General features: G+C 43.9%; 1 protein-coding gene across 2 annotated transcripts in view; it reads right to left on the reverse strand.

Moving 5' to 3' along the window:
• Positions 1-12978, reverse strand: part of arnt2 (aryl-hydrocarbon receptor nuclear translocator 2) — a 79770-nt gene that overhangs the window by 53086 nt on the left and 13706 nt on the right. The window contains exons 2-4 of one of the 2 annotated variants that reach the window (XM_035999854.1): positions 8344-8455; positions 3429-3476; positions 824-874 (exon numbers count right to left, since the gene is read on the reverse strand). In XM_035999854.1, the coding sequence (XP_035855747.1) occupies positions 824-874; positions 3429-3476; positions 8344-8455 (211 nt within the window). The remainder of the gene's footprint in view (positions 1-823; positions 875-3428; positions 3477-8343; positions 8456-12978) is intronic. The other variant, XM_035999855.1, reaches the window with a different exon arrangement.

Consider the following 12978-nt stretch of genomic DNA (forward strand, 5'->3'; position numbering starts at 1 on the left):
TTTTAAGGCATCTATCTTTAATTATCTATAATCAACCTGCTCTTGCTTCACACTTGACATGACACGATTCTTGTTGATTTTATTTTTTTTTCCTTACTTGAGTTATGTACTCCTACTATTAAACTTAAGTATAAAAGCAAGTTATCAAATTTCTAAAAGCTAAGCATCGCTCTTACTCTCCCAGTTATTTCAGACAGCTCCAGAGGTCTCTCTAGTGGTTAGGAGTAGCCAGTAGGGGCTTGTGATGACAGAGACGTGCGCCAATCTTTCAGGAGAGGAAGAATGTCAGTTAGCAGCACACCGTTTTAAAATTTGTAATTAAGACATGGTGGAAAACGTGTTTATCTTTCATTTTCAATGTGTATATCATAATGTATTCTCTTGAAAATTCTTTATTGTCAAATGTGTGTTGAATGTAAACTCCTCTTAGGAATTATTTCACCATTCAATGTGAATGTATCTGAGAATATTCTTAAATAAGGAAATCTATTCGGTGATTGGTCCATGCCTATGTTGTCATGCAACAAAGTGTCAAAGTGTTGTGAATCATCTCGAAGACTGACGTTTTAAGATCTAGTCCTACACTTCACTTAAATCATGACTGAGATGCCTGATAACTAACTTTTAAGCGCAAGAATTTCTGTACTCTCAAGTCAATTCTTAGCAGTGTTCTTTGTGAGTAATTCCCAGAGGCTTGATAAATACAGGTCCAGTGGTAAGTATTTGGCTTCTTCAGGTCAGAACGGGTGTATAGTGTGCAGGTTGAACAGTTTGCTGAGCCCTGAATGGATAATCCTCTGTGGTCTCAGCTAGCTCGGCCTACCTGGCGTATCTCTCCTTTCCCCCACCAGGAATCTGATCATCATCATCATACCTACAGAGGAGAGAGGATGCAGCATGTAACACACTGTACATATAGAGGTAGAAAGCATCAGGCAGCAGATTCATTATCTGTATTCCTCACATGCAATGATTGTCACATATCAATGCAGAGAGTAGATGGTTCAAAGAGTGATGGTTAGAACATGGGCAAAACTGAACAAAACAGGCTGATGTAACTGGTGCAGTGATACAAATACTCTGCTCTACTCTGAGAAAGGGCCGGTTACAAAACTAGGTCTTTCTTACATTCTGGGTTTTATTTTCAGAGTTGTGGCCTTATATTAACTCCCAAAATACTGACATCTCTGGACGAAATGATAGTACCATACAAGGGGGGTCAGACAATCAAGACACTCAGGGTAAACTCAGGTCTGATAATCTGACCAATCATGTTGCTGCCCTACTAGACTGTGGAAGCAAATAATAGCAGTAGAAATATGAGTTAAAAAGGCAGACCCAAACGGAATCTGCAAATTTTTACAGTTTTTAGCTGTGATCCAGGATTAAAATCTATGTTATTTAGCGGACAATTTTTCTGCTTGGGGTGGAGATGCGTTAATATTCTATAGTTTTATTTTTTAATTCAGTTAAAATCTGTGGAAATTCTGCAAAAGATTCTGCCGATTTCTGTGCCCCCAGATTCCATGTGGCAATGCTCATAAGCAACTGACTACCTAAGTGCCTGGATTTAATCAGAATTAGATCCAAATTTAACAAATTTGAGCAACTTATATAGTTAATTTTTTTTAAATATTGTACTTAAAGTGACTATATGTAACTTTTTAGTGTTTCTGAAACTCTGTCATTTTTCATACAATGATCTAAAATGAGCTGTAACAGCAAACAAGACTAACAGTGAAAAAAACGCTAATTTTTACGCAGTTTCGATTAATGCCGTTGCTCCGGTTAAATTTTTCCCGCGTAGTAACAGAATGATTTGCCGTAGGTAGATGCCGCTACAGTAACACATTCTAGATTTCTTTGTAACTCCAGAAAAGCCTGTGTTATTGTATCCAGCCAGGTAAAAGGCAGCAGGAGATTTCTTTATATAGACTAGGCCTAATTGTATTTTAATGTTATTTGAGAAGTTATCTGTGGTATTTATGGCTGATATTGGGGCAGGACCATCACAGGTAAAAAATAATATAAAAAAAACAAACAAAAAACACTACCACTTTTGTTCAAAGCGGCCGCTAGAATCAATACAAACAGAAAGAAAACGTACTTGTTTTGTACATGTACAACTGTTAATATACATGACAAATCAGCAAACCCCATCTTCTGATGAAGGCTGTGAGATGGGGAATTTATAGTAAAAGTAATCATTACTAAAGTATAGAAATTAGACCCAGGCTCTAGTTTCCTTTTAAATGTCCATTAAAATACAGAAACACTAGTTGAAAAAAGGACGGAGTCACTCCTTACTTAAAAAGAGTAGATTAAGTAGAGGCAAACAGCCATTATTGTAGAATGAACTCTACTGAACCAAAGAATCTAGAGAAAGTAATCTCTGATATCATCCTCATGACTGTAAGTCACATTCTGAGAAGCAGAGTGAACGAAAGCTCCTGGCTATGGGAGACAGCATTGGATGATCAATTTTATGAGGAAAAACATGCATGCAGGGTTTTCCCTGCCATTATATGTCTTAGGTGCAGCACCCAAGCCGTTTTTGTCAGCACCTAAGCTGAATGAATGTGAAATGACTGCGAAAAACTAAAATACCTTTCTCAGATCTAATGACTGTAGTTGGACTTCTTTAGCAAGCGTTGTCTTTAAGCTTTTTGAGTGTTATTTATTTATTATCTGCTCTAGCTTTTCCAAAGTTTTAAACACCGCAATGGTGATAATAATGGTCCAAAATTATGTCATATTGCATATTTGTTTAAATGAAAAACGTCACATTTTCTTGAGGAAAAACGCCTTACCCCCTCCGCCAAATATGCGCACCTAGGTCTTCGATGAACCCAGGGAAAACACTGTACATGTATGTACAAAGTGTATGTACAGTGGCAAACCCTTTCACAGCGTGAATACAGAGACTTCCTGTAGCCAAATAAATCCTACATGTGATGCTACTGTCCCTTATCAAGAGTGCAGTTACTCCTGTGTTCAGCAGAGAGCAGCTCCTCCTCACCACTCAATTTAGCAGAAACAGATCCACTGAAATAAAGCACTTCCTGTCCATCCTACAGCCGTACACACTACACAATATGAGAAAGAAAAGGAAAACAAGTTGAGATCAATTAAATGGGAGAGGACGCATGAGATGCAGTGACAAAGACTTTAGTCCCCCTTTAAAAAAAAGGAAAACATAGACTGTATATTTGATGGAAGGAGGGAAAAAAGTCATGATGAGTCCATGCAGTCAATGTTACAAACAGGGTATCTGCAGGGTTCTTATGGACACAACAACAACAACTTATTTCAACAACTTTAATGTATCGTACCCACAGATACCCTGAAACAGGACCTGTGTTGTCGTTGTGAACTAGTTCTACAACATTTCAGACAGGACAGGTGCTATCTGCTTTCGGTGTTCTCACCTTGAAAATTTGCTAGGTCCCTCTCCGTCTTCGTCGTCAAAGTCCATTCTGGGAAACAACCACAGGAAACACAGTTACTACTTCTGTTAGGACGTAGAGCGGCCAGCGCTCTATCATGACTAAATTCCCTGTGTTTTCTGGTATATGTATATCCACAGCAATCACTTTAAACAGCTGCAGACAGCAGACATAAGTTAAAAATAAGATAAGAAAAAACTTTATTGTCTGTTCACACAGAACATTTTCTTGCATCGTCTGTTCCAACGATCAACAGATAACATTAAAAAAACATCTGTATGGTCACCCAACAAATATCCGACACACCTTGCCGTGTCACACGGCCACACACACAGACATGGACACACACACACACACACACACACACACACACACACACACACACACACACAAGTTTGAAGTTCTTCCTCATTTGGTTCTACTGCTGCAAAGTGATGAAGTTATACTGTATCTGCTGACAAATAAACCGGAGCATCTGATGCTTTCCTCTTCTGAACATGTCATTGCCCAAACACTATGATTAAATCACTTTGACACCAAATTTGAAAGCAGCCATTCGCGACAAACGTTTGCTGTGGCTGTCAGATGATAGCTTATCCACCCAGTACAAAGAGCATCTCAGTATAACTAGACCTGCAAACCTTTACCCATGTAGTCTTGTACTAAACCCTAACTGCAAAATAATGGAAACAGAAAAGGGTGATGGGAATGAAAGGCAGAGCAGCGTGACATGGAGCGCTGTGATGTACGCCCTGTTTCTTCACCGTTGTTTTAGTTTCAGTGCAAAATGCTAAACTCCTCCTGAACAGAAACATGAAGTATTTCATCAACTACTGCAATCAGATTCGAACTAAGAGAAAACTTTGAATGCAGTTTGAGGTGTCATCAAGCCATCCATGCTTTCTGCCCCTTTAACATGAATTGGTGTATTTGTACCTCTGCATTAGAGCTTAGATCGGGCCCAAAAAAATCAAGCCCGACCCTACCCGAGCCCGTGCACGTTGCGTCCGAGCCCGGCCCGGCCCGACACATTAACTGTAATTATGAGCTCGAGCCCAATATAAACCTGACAATTTTTTTAATACGTGGGCCGTTATAACTGACGTTCTCAACTACAATTCCGAGTTGTTTGAATTACAGAAATCTGTTTAGAATTATCTATATTATCTTAATAAATACCGGTAATGCAACAAGGACGAAGCATGTAAACTGCGCTGTTTGTTTATTCAGAATGGAATGGATCGCAAATGGATCCGAATGAAGAAACGTAAAAAAAAAACTCGACCCTAGCTCCCTCAGCCAAATAGTGTGGATAACAGATCAAGGCAGCAACATAATCAAAGCCCTGGAACCATATAGGAGACTTTCTTGTCTCGATCACCTAATTAATACTGTTCTTCGGCACGGTCTGCATGCTGACGCACTGGCCGTGAACATGGCTGCAGATGGGGGAGACACGATGTAGCGCTCGATGGTGTTTTTTGCCTCAACGGCGCCTTCCAGACCCGATGTAGCACAGTTTACCTCACACTCAAGTTAGTGCAGGACATACACCCAGAGCTACGGGAGAAGCTGGAGAGGCATAGCTTGCTCCCCACCCAATAAGGCTAATAAAGTAATGATTAAAAAAACACAAATGCTTGATCAAGGACCCGGCCTGGCCGGGCTCGAGAATAGCGGTGGAAAATATCGGCCCGGCCCGGGGTTCGGGCTCGGGCTCGGGCAGAGAATCTAAACTCTACTCTGCATACATTGTTAAAAAAAAAAGTTGCTCAGAGAAACAATCAGGCTGGATTATTATTATGAAGCCGCTTGTTGTGGAGAGGTTGAGGGGTTTACGGAGAAATTCACTGACAGGATTTGGGATCGGCCGATACTAGTTTTTCAAGGCCGATACCGATACTGATTATTAGTAGTTAATGAAACCGATTACCGATATTTGGAACCGATATGCATTTACAGTGAAAATGAAAATCTTCAACTCAAAATTAAGATTTTGGAATGTTACAAACTCTGACACAAAACTTTATTCAGATGTTTTAAGCAATTATTTAATAAATTAGAAACTTTCAACATAATACCCAGTAAAAGAGAGTCAGATAGAGTTGTGGGCGGGACATTAAGTCAGACTCAGTGGTGAGTGAAACCGAAGATGAGGGACAGACACAGAGCTGTAGCTGTGCCAAAGAAGAACACTTTTTAATTCATTAACTTTATTGGTTATCAGGCAAATAAAACGCTGATACAGATAATCTGCAAACTGCCAAAAACACAGACTGATAATCAGCCATGTTACAGCAGTAATATCACCACTGCTCCAGCTAAAACAACTAAACAGTGACAGCATCGACTGCATGGACACTGGCAGACCAAACGAGCGGGACATGACTTCCAAACATCAAAAATCCTTGTGTGGTTATTTGAACTATTTAAATGACTACTGACTCTATTATTATATGGGTGTGGTGAACTGCCTTTAATTTTCTATCACCCCATCTACCAATATTGATATTTGTACATATGCAATATACACTATATTTATTTATATACACTGATTTTTTTCATATACTTGTGTACCTTATATTCCTGTCTATTCTTTACCTTAATCTGTTCAGCTTTGTGGTCCTTGTTCTTAGCTGTTATTGCTATTATATTATATTATCTGTGTTTTGTTGCTTGCATGGCTTCATGTACTGAATGTAGATACTGTTGATGTGTAACTTGATGATGTCTTGCTGCTTCCTGTCGCTCTGCATGGCTTCTTGAGAAAGCTTATTTTGTTGTTCTAGCTGGCCTTATGGTGTCTTATTGACTTCTGTCTGTACATGTATTCAAGCTAATGTCTTGCTGTTTTCTCTTGCTCTGGTCTCAAAGGACTACAGTTGAAAATTACATTTGGCACATTTACAGAAATGTTGATTAATGTGCATTGTCCTTTATAAATAAAATAAATACAAAATAAAATGAAATATGTTTGTGTTGAGAGCCATGAAAAAACACATACTTGGCCAATAAAGCTGATGCCGATACTATAATACAGCATAAAGAAAAAGAGATGAGGACATCAGTGGTCGTGCACCTTGTACCAATATTTCTCTGTGATTTTCCCAAACTGAACATTTCAGTTTGTCATAGTTACTAAATAAGATCTATGACTAAACCATATAGTTTAGCTTATCCTCACTGTATTTGACTATTTCTGCCTCAATACACTTTGTAGTTACTATCTATATTTACTGTACATAGTATTTAGAACCATTGCTTTGTTAGTCATGCTTCGTTCTGTATAGAAACTTATATTCTCAAATGTTTTAGGCAGGACAGCTTAAAGACAGGAAAGGGGGGAGAGAGAGGGGGGACGACATGCAGCAAAGGTCCGCGGGTTGGATTCGAACCCACGGCCGCTGCCAAGGACTCAGCATACATGGGGCGCATGCTGTCTACTGGGTGAGCTAGTGGTCGACTCAAATATTTTCAAAACTTTTTTTTTTTTTTTTTTTTAAAGATTTTTTTTTTTTTTTTGCCTTTATTTATAGAACAGATTAAGTCAGGAGTCAAAGAGGGGGATAACATGCAGTAAAGGGCCGCAGGTCAGAACCAAACCCGCGGCCGCTGCGACAAGGACTGAGCCTCTGTACATGGGGCGCACGCTCCACCAGATGAGCTACCCAGGCAAATATTCTCAACATTTTATTTTGAGAACAGGATTTTGTTATATGTAACAACCATTTCAGGTGCATGTTTTTAACTTTTGGAGAGCGGGCAGAGCGGTCAACATACTGGCACTTTCGCCGCCGTCAGTGGACTTGGCTCATTCCACTGTTCTCATAGGGAATAAAAGGAGCCGCTCCGCTCTACCGCCTTCGCAGCAGCCTGTCACGGCTCAGTTTGTATGCATGATCTACCTGACGGCTTTATGCACCATGGCAACAACAGGACGGGGATTATTGTGTCTGTTGTTGTCTTGGGATCCTCTTCCTCAACTACAATCTGGCTCACACACACACACACACACACACACACACACACACACACACACACACCTTAATAAATAAAGCAACAATGATATAGACAAGAACAAGTCCCTCTTGCTGTCTCACTGTGCCATGTTTACTTGGCATGTTGCCTAGATCAAGTTTGTATTATTTATGCATGTGTATGTAGCCCTAATGTCTGTGCATGGGTTAAATGCATTGCTTTGGCCCCTGAGGATTAGAATATTCAAGGTACTGAGGTCATGTACCCCCCCCCCCATAGCCTGCTCTTTCCACACTAATGCAGAACCTGGAAATGCCATTCACATGTCAAATGGGGTTCCACTCATAACAGAGTTTTGAGATCCTACCTGAAACACCCGAAAGACACAAGTGGTCGCATCGCTTCCCCCCCCACCACCTTTCTTTCTCCGTTCACAAAAAACGATTATTTCCTAAGAAGAGTAAATGATGAGCGGATGATCCCTTGACATTCCCATTGATTTTATCACTCGAAAAAAATGTTACAAGCTAATGTGAAAGTAAATGGACTGTATTTATATAGCACTTTTCTAGTCTTAACCACTACTCAAAGCGCTTTAACATAGTACAGGAACCATTCACCACTCACACACATTCATACACTGTGGCCGAGGCTGCCATACAAGGTGCCACCTTCTCATCAGATAAACTTTCACACACATTTACACTCCGATGGCGCAGCATCGGGAGCAATTCGGGGATTCTTGGGCAAGACACTGAACACTTTGACATGGAACTGCAGGGCCATGGATTGAACCACAAACCTTCCGATTGCTATTTTCAGACCCTGTTATAAAAATGTTTTAAACTCTTGCCGAAGAAAATATACAAGTATTTGTAGTGGTTCATTTCCACAGCAGTTTAGCGGTGAAGATACTCACCCTCCTGATCTCCTCTTGCCCCCGCGGCCTGGCACAGTCCCGCCCATCCTCACCTGACTGGCTCCAACGGCCCCAGGCATGGCTACTGCCCCTGGCAACTCACTGCCCATCTCTGGAAGATACAACGGTAACAGCAAAACAGCACAAGGTTAGCACAAGTATCCGTCACATAGATGGGACTACCATTTAACTTACAGTCTTTCCCATTTGTCCAATTATTAGTGTAAGAGCCGTTTTGGTGTTTGTGTTTGTTTGGTTTCAACCTCCTGCCACTTGGGGCAGTAGTTAATTGTCATTTAGAGGTAAGGTATTGTAATCAAGAGGTAACTGCACTCAGGTGTTGCATGAATGGAGAAGCAAACTCTTTTTTGACCGTGTGGTAGATGATTATGTTTTTTGTTTATGAGAAGAAGAAAATAGGAACAAAGTGGCTGTATTTTGTTGTATTACAAATACATTGTGTTGTAATTGGAAATAGGGCTGCACGATATTTTGTTTCATCGTCTACATCGTAGGATGTTGCGATGTTGACGCTACAACTTCTTTGCTGCTTGATAAAAAAGTAAACTTTCACCGTTCTCCTTTTCCATGACCGAACCTTCCCCTTTAAGACAGGTGATCATGTGACATAACGTTAGTCGCTGCCGCTGACACAGTGATACACATGCTTTTCCATGGGTAGTGAAGCTACAGTAGTCAGGGTTTTATGTTCGCTGCAAAGACAAACTAAATCACCTGATTAATGCAACGTAATCACGACATCTCCCGGCCATTTTTCACCGCAGAAAGCTGCTACCAGCCAGGCTAAAGCTGACATAGTTAGCCTAAAGAAACAAGGTGTCTGTCCCAACTAACGTTATGGTTCGGAGCTGCGACGCTGGAAACGTAACACTAATCTACAACAGCAGTCTGTTTCTGATATAACGTAATTTACACTGATTTAAGTGCTCTTGGATACACAGTTTGTTGCAAGAGTGTGACATGCAGGCTCTGCATGCACAACAAACCAACATTCATGATCATTATCAAACAACCAAAGCAGGCCCCGCTAGTCGACCACAACCTGAAATTTAGAGGTAGCAACATGCATGCATTATTAATATCATTCACTTTAGCCTGGATTGATATTATATGAATACAATGGTGTCATGTCAGTCAACTTGTGTATTTCTTCCTAATTTCCTTCTCCAAAATCACTTCAGAAGAGTAATCACAGTGCTTACTTGCTTTGGTTTTTGTAAAGCATTAAAGTTCAACAAAGACTGGTTCACATAAGAAAATGTCCTTTTTCATTTCTATTTTCTTTGTAGATTCACTCCCCTACAAAATCACCCCAGTAGTTAAGAATGATTTAGTATTTCTAAATAGGGCTATTTATGTCCTCTTGTAAAAAATAGTCTTTTTTTCATATCGCAATATATATCGCAGGGAAAAAATAAATAAATATCGCAATGTAAGTTTTTTCCAATATCGTGCAGGCCTAATTGGAAACACTGGACACTACACGCGTCTAAAACAAATCGACTATGCAACCTTGGTGGCGTTCTATTGAAAGGCAAAGGGGTCACTACAATTAGTTTATTAGTCAGTGAAATTAATGAATGCATAATAATCGTGATAATCGTGAAACCGTGATTATTTTTCAGACTATAATCGTACCTTCTCCGGGAACCATCACCTTATCGTGGTGGAGAGGTTTGTGTGTCCCTATGAACCTGAGGGCTGTGTTGTCTGGAGCTTTGTGCTCCTGGTAGGGTCTCCCAAGGCAAAGTGGTCTCAGGTGAGGGGCCAGACAAAGAATGGTTCAAAAACCCCATGAAAAAACGAGGTAGAGATGATGTGACCCTGCCCGGAGGAAGCCCGGGGCCCCCGTCTGGAGCCAGGCCCAGATGGAGGGCCCGTCAGCGAGCGCCTGGTGGCCGGGTTTGCCACGGAGCCCGGCCGGGCACAGCCCGAAAAAGCTACGTGGCACCTCTCTCTCCAACCCATGGGCCCACCACCTGTGGGAGGAACCGCTGGGGTCGGGTGCGCTGCCACATGGGTGGCAGTGAAGGTCAGGGGCCTCGACGGACCAGACCCGGGCAGCAGACGCTGGCTCTGGGGACGTGGAACGTCACCTCTCTGTGGGGGAAGGAACCGGAACTTGTGCGGGAGGTGGAGCGCTACCAGTTGGATCTGGTGGGGCTTACCTCTACGCACAGTCTCGGTTCTGGAACCATACTCCTGGATAGGGGTTGGACTCTTTTCTTCTCCGGAGTTGCCCAGGGTGTGAGGCGCCGGGCGGGTGTGGGGATACTCACAAGTCCCCGGCTGAGCGCCGCTACGTTGGAGTTTACCCCGGTGGACGAGCCTCCCTACGCCTGCGGGTTGTGGGGGGGAAAACTCTGACTGTTGTTTGTGCGTATGCACCAAACAAGAGCTCGGAGTATTCGGCCTTCTTGGAGACCCTGAATGGAGTCCTGTATGGGGCTCCAGTAGGGGACTCCATAGTTCTGCTGGGGGACTTCAACGCGCACGTGGGCAATGATGGAGACACATGGAGAGGCGTGATTGGGAGGAACGGCCTCCCTGATCTAAACCAGAGTGGTTGTTTGTTGTTGGACTTCTGTGCTAGTCATGGATTGTCTATAACGAACACCATGTTCGAACATAGGGATGCTCATAAGTGTACTTGGTACCAGAGCACCCTAGGCCAAAAGGTCAATGATCGATTTTATAATCGTTTCATCTGATCTGAGGCCGTATGTTTTGGACACTCGGGTGAAGAGAGGGGCAGAGCTGTCAACTGATCACCCTCTGGTGGTGAGTTGGGTCAGAGGGTGGGGGAAGACTCTGGACAGACCTGGTAAACCCAAACGGGTAGTGCGGGTGAACTGGGAACGTCTGGAGGAGGCCCCTGTCCGACAGACTTTCAACTCACACCTCCGGCGGAGCTTTTCGTGCATCCCTGTGGAGGCTGGGGGCATTGAGCCCGAGTGGACAATGTTCAAAGTTTCCATTGCTGAAGCTGCGGCGGGGAGCTGTGGTCTTAGGGTCTTAGGTGCCTCAAGGGGCGGCAACCCACGAACACCGTGGTGGACACCGGTGGTCAGGGAAGCCGTCCGACTGAAGAAGGAGTCTTTCTGGGATATGTTATCCCAGGGGACTCCGGAGGCAGTTGCAAGGTACCGAAGGGCCCGAAGGGCTGCAGCCTCTGCCGTGAAAGAGGCAAAGCAGCGGGTGTGGGAGAGGTTCGGAGAAGACATGGAGAAGGACTTTCGGTCGGCACCAAGGTGCTTCTGGAAAACCATTCGCCACCTCAGGAGGGGGAAGCGGGGAACCATCCAAGCTGTGTACAGTAAGGATGGGACGCTGCTGACCTCAACTGAGGAGGTAATAGGGCGGTGGAAGGAGCACTTTGAGGAACTCCTAAATCTGACTAATACGCCCTCTATGGTAGAGGCAGAGCTGGAGGATGATGGGGGATTGTCGTCAATTTCCCTGGTGGAAGTTGCTGAGGTAGTTAAACAACTCCACAGTGGCAAAGCCCCAGGGATTGATGAGATCCATCCAGAAATGCTTAAAGCTCTGGGTGTGGAGGGGTTGTCTTGGTTGACACGCCTCTTCAACATTGCGTGGAAGTCGGGGACGGTGCCTAAGGAGTGGCAGACCGGGGTGGTGGTTCCCCTTTTCAAAAAGGGGGACCAGAGGGTGTGTGCCAATTACAGGGGTATCACACTTCTCAGCCTCCCCGGTAAAGTCTACTCCAAGGTGCTGGAAAGGAGGGTTCGGTCGATAGTCGAACCTCAGGTTGAAGAGGAACAATGCGGATTCCGTCCTGGTCGTGGAACAATGGACCAGATCTTTACTCTCGCAAGGATCCTGGAGGGAGCCTGGGAGTATGCCCAACCGGTCTACATGTGCTTTGTGGATCTGGAGAAGGCGTATGACCGGGTCCCCCGGGAGACACTGTGGGAGGTGCTGCGGGAGTACGGGGTGAGGGGGTCCCTTCTCAGGGCCATCCAATCTCTGTACGACCAAAGCGAGAGCTGTGTCCGGGTTCTCGGCAGTAAGTCGGACTCGTTTCAGGTGAGAGTTGGCCTCCGCCAGGGCTGCGCTTTGTCACCAATCCTGTTTGTAGTATTTATGGACAGGATATCGAGGCGTAGTCGGGGTGGAGAGGGGTTGCAGTTTGGTGAGCTGGGGATCTCATCGCTGCTTTTTGCAGATGATGTGGTCCTGATGGCATCGTCGGCCTGTGACCTTCAGCACTCACTGGATCGGTTCGCAGCCGAGTGTGAAGCGGCTGGGATGAGGATCAGCACCTCTAAATCTGAGGCCATGGTTCTCAGCAGGAAACCGATGGAGTGCCTTCTCCAGGTAGGGAATGAGTCTTTACCCCAAGTGAAGGAGTTCAAGTACCTTGGAGTCTTGTTCGCGAGTGAGGGAACAATGGAGCGGGAGATTGGTCGGAGAATCGGCGCAGCGGGTGCGGTATTACACTCAATTTATCGCACCGTTGTGACGAAAAGAGAGCTGAGCCAGAAGGCAAAGCTCTCAATCTACCGGTCAGTTTTCGTTCCTACCCTCACCTATGGTTATGAAGGCTGGGTCATGACCGAAAGAACGAGATCCAGGGTACAAGCGGCCGAAATG

This window comes from Sander lucioperca, chromosome 3 (genome assembly GCF_008315115.2).
Source record: "Sander lucioperca isolate FBNREF2018 chromosome 3, SLUC_FBN_1.2, whole genome shotgun sequence".
Taxonomy (NCBI): Eukaryota; Metazoa; Chordata; class Actinopteri; order Perciformes; family Percidae; genus Sander; species Sander lucioperca.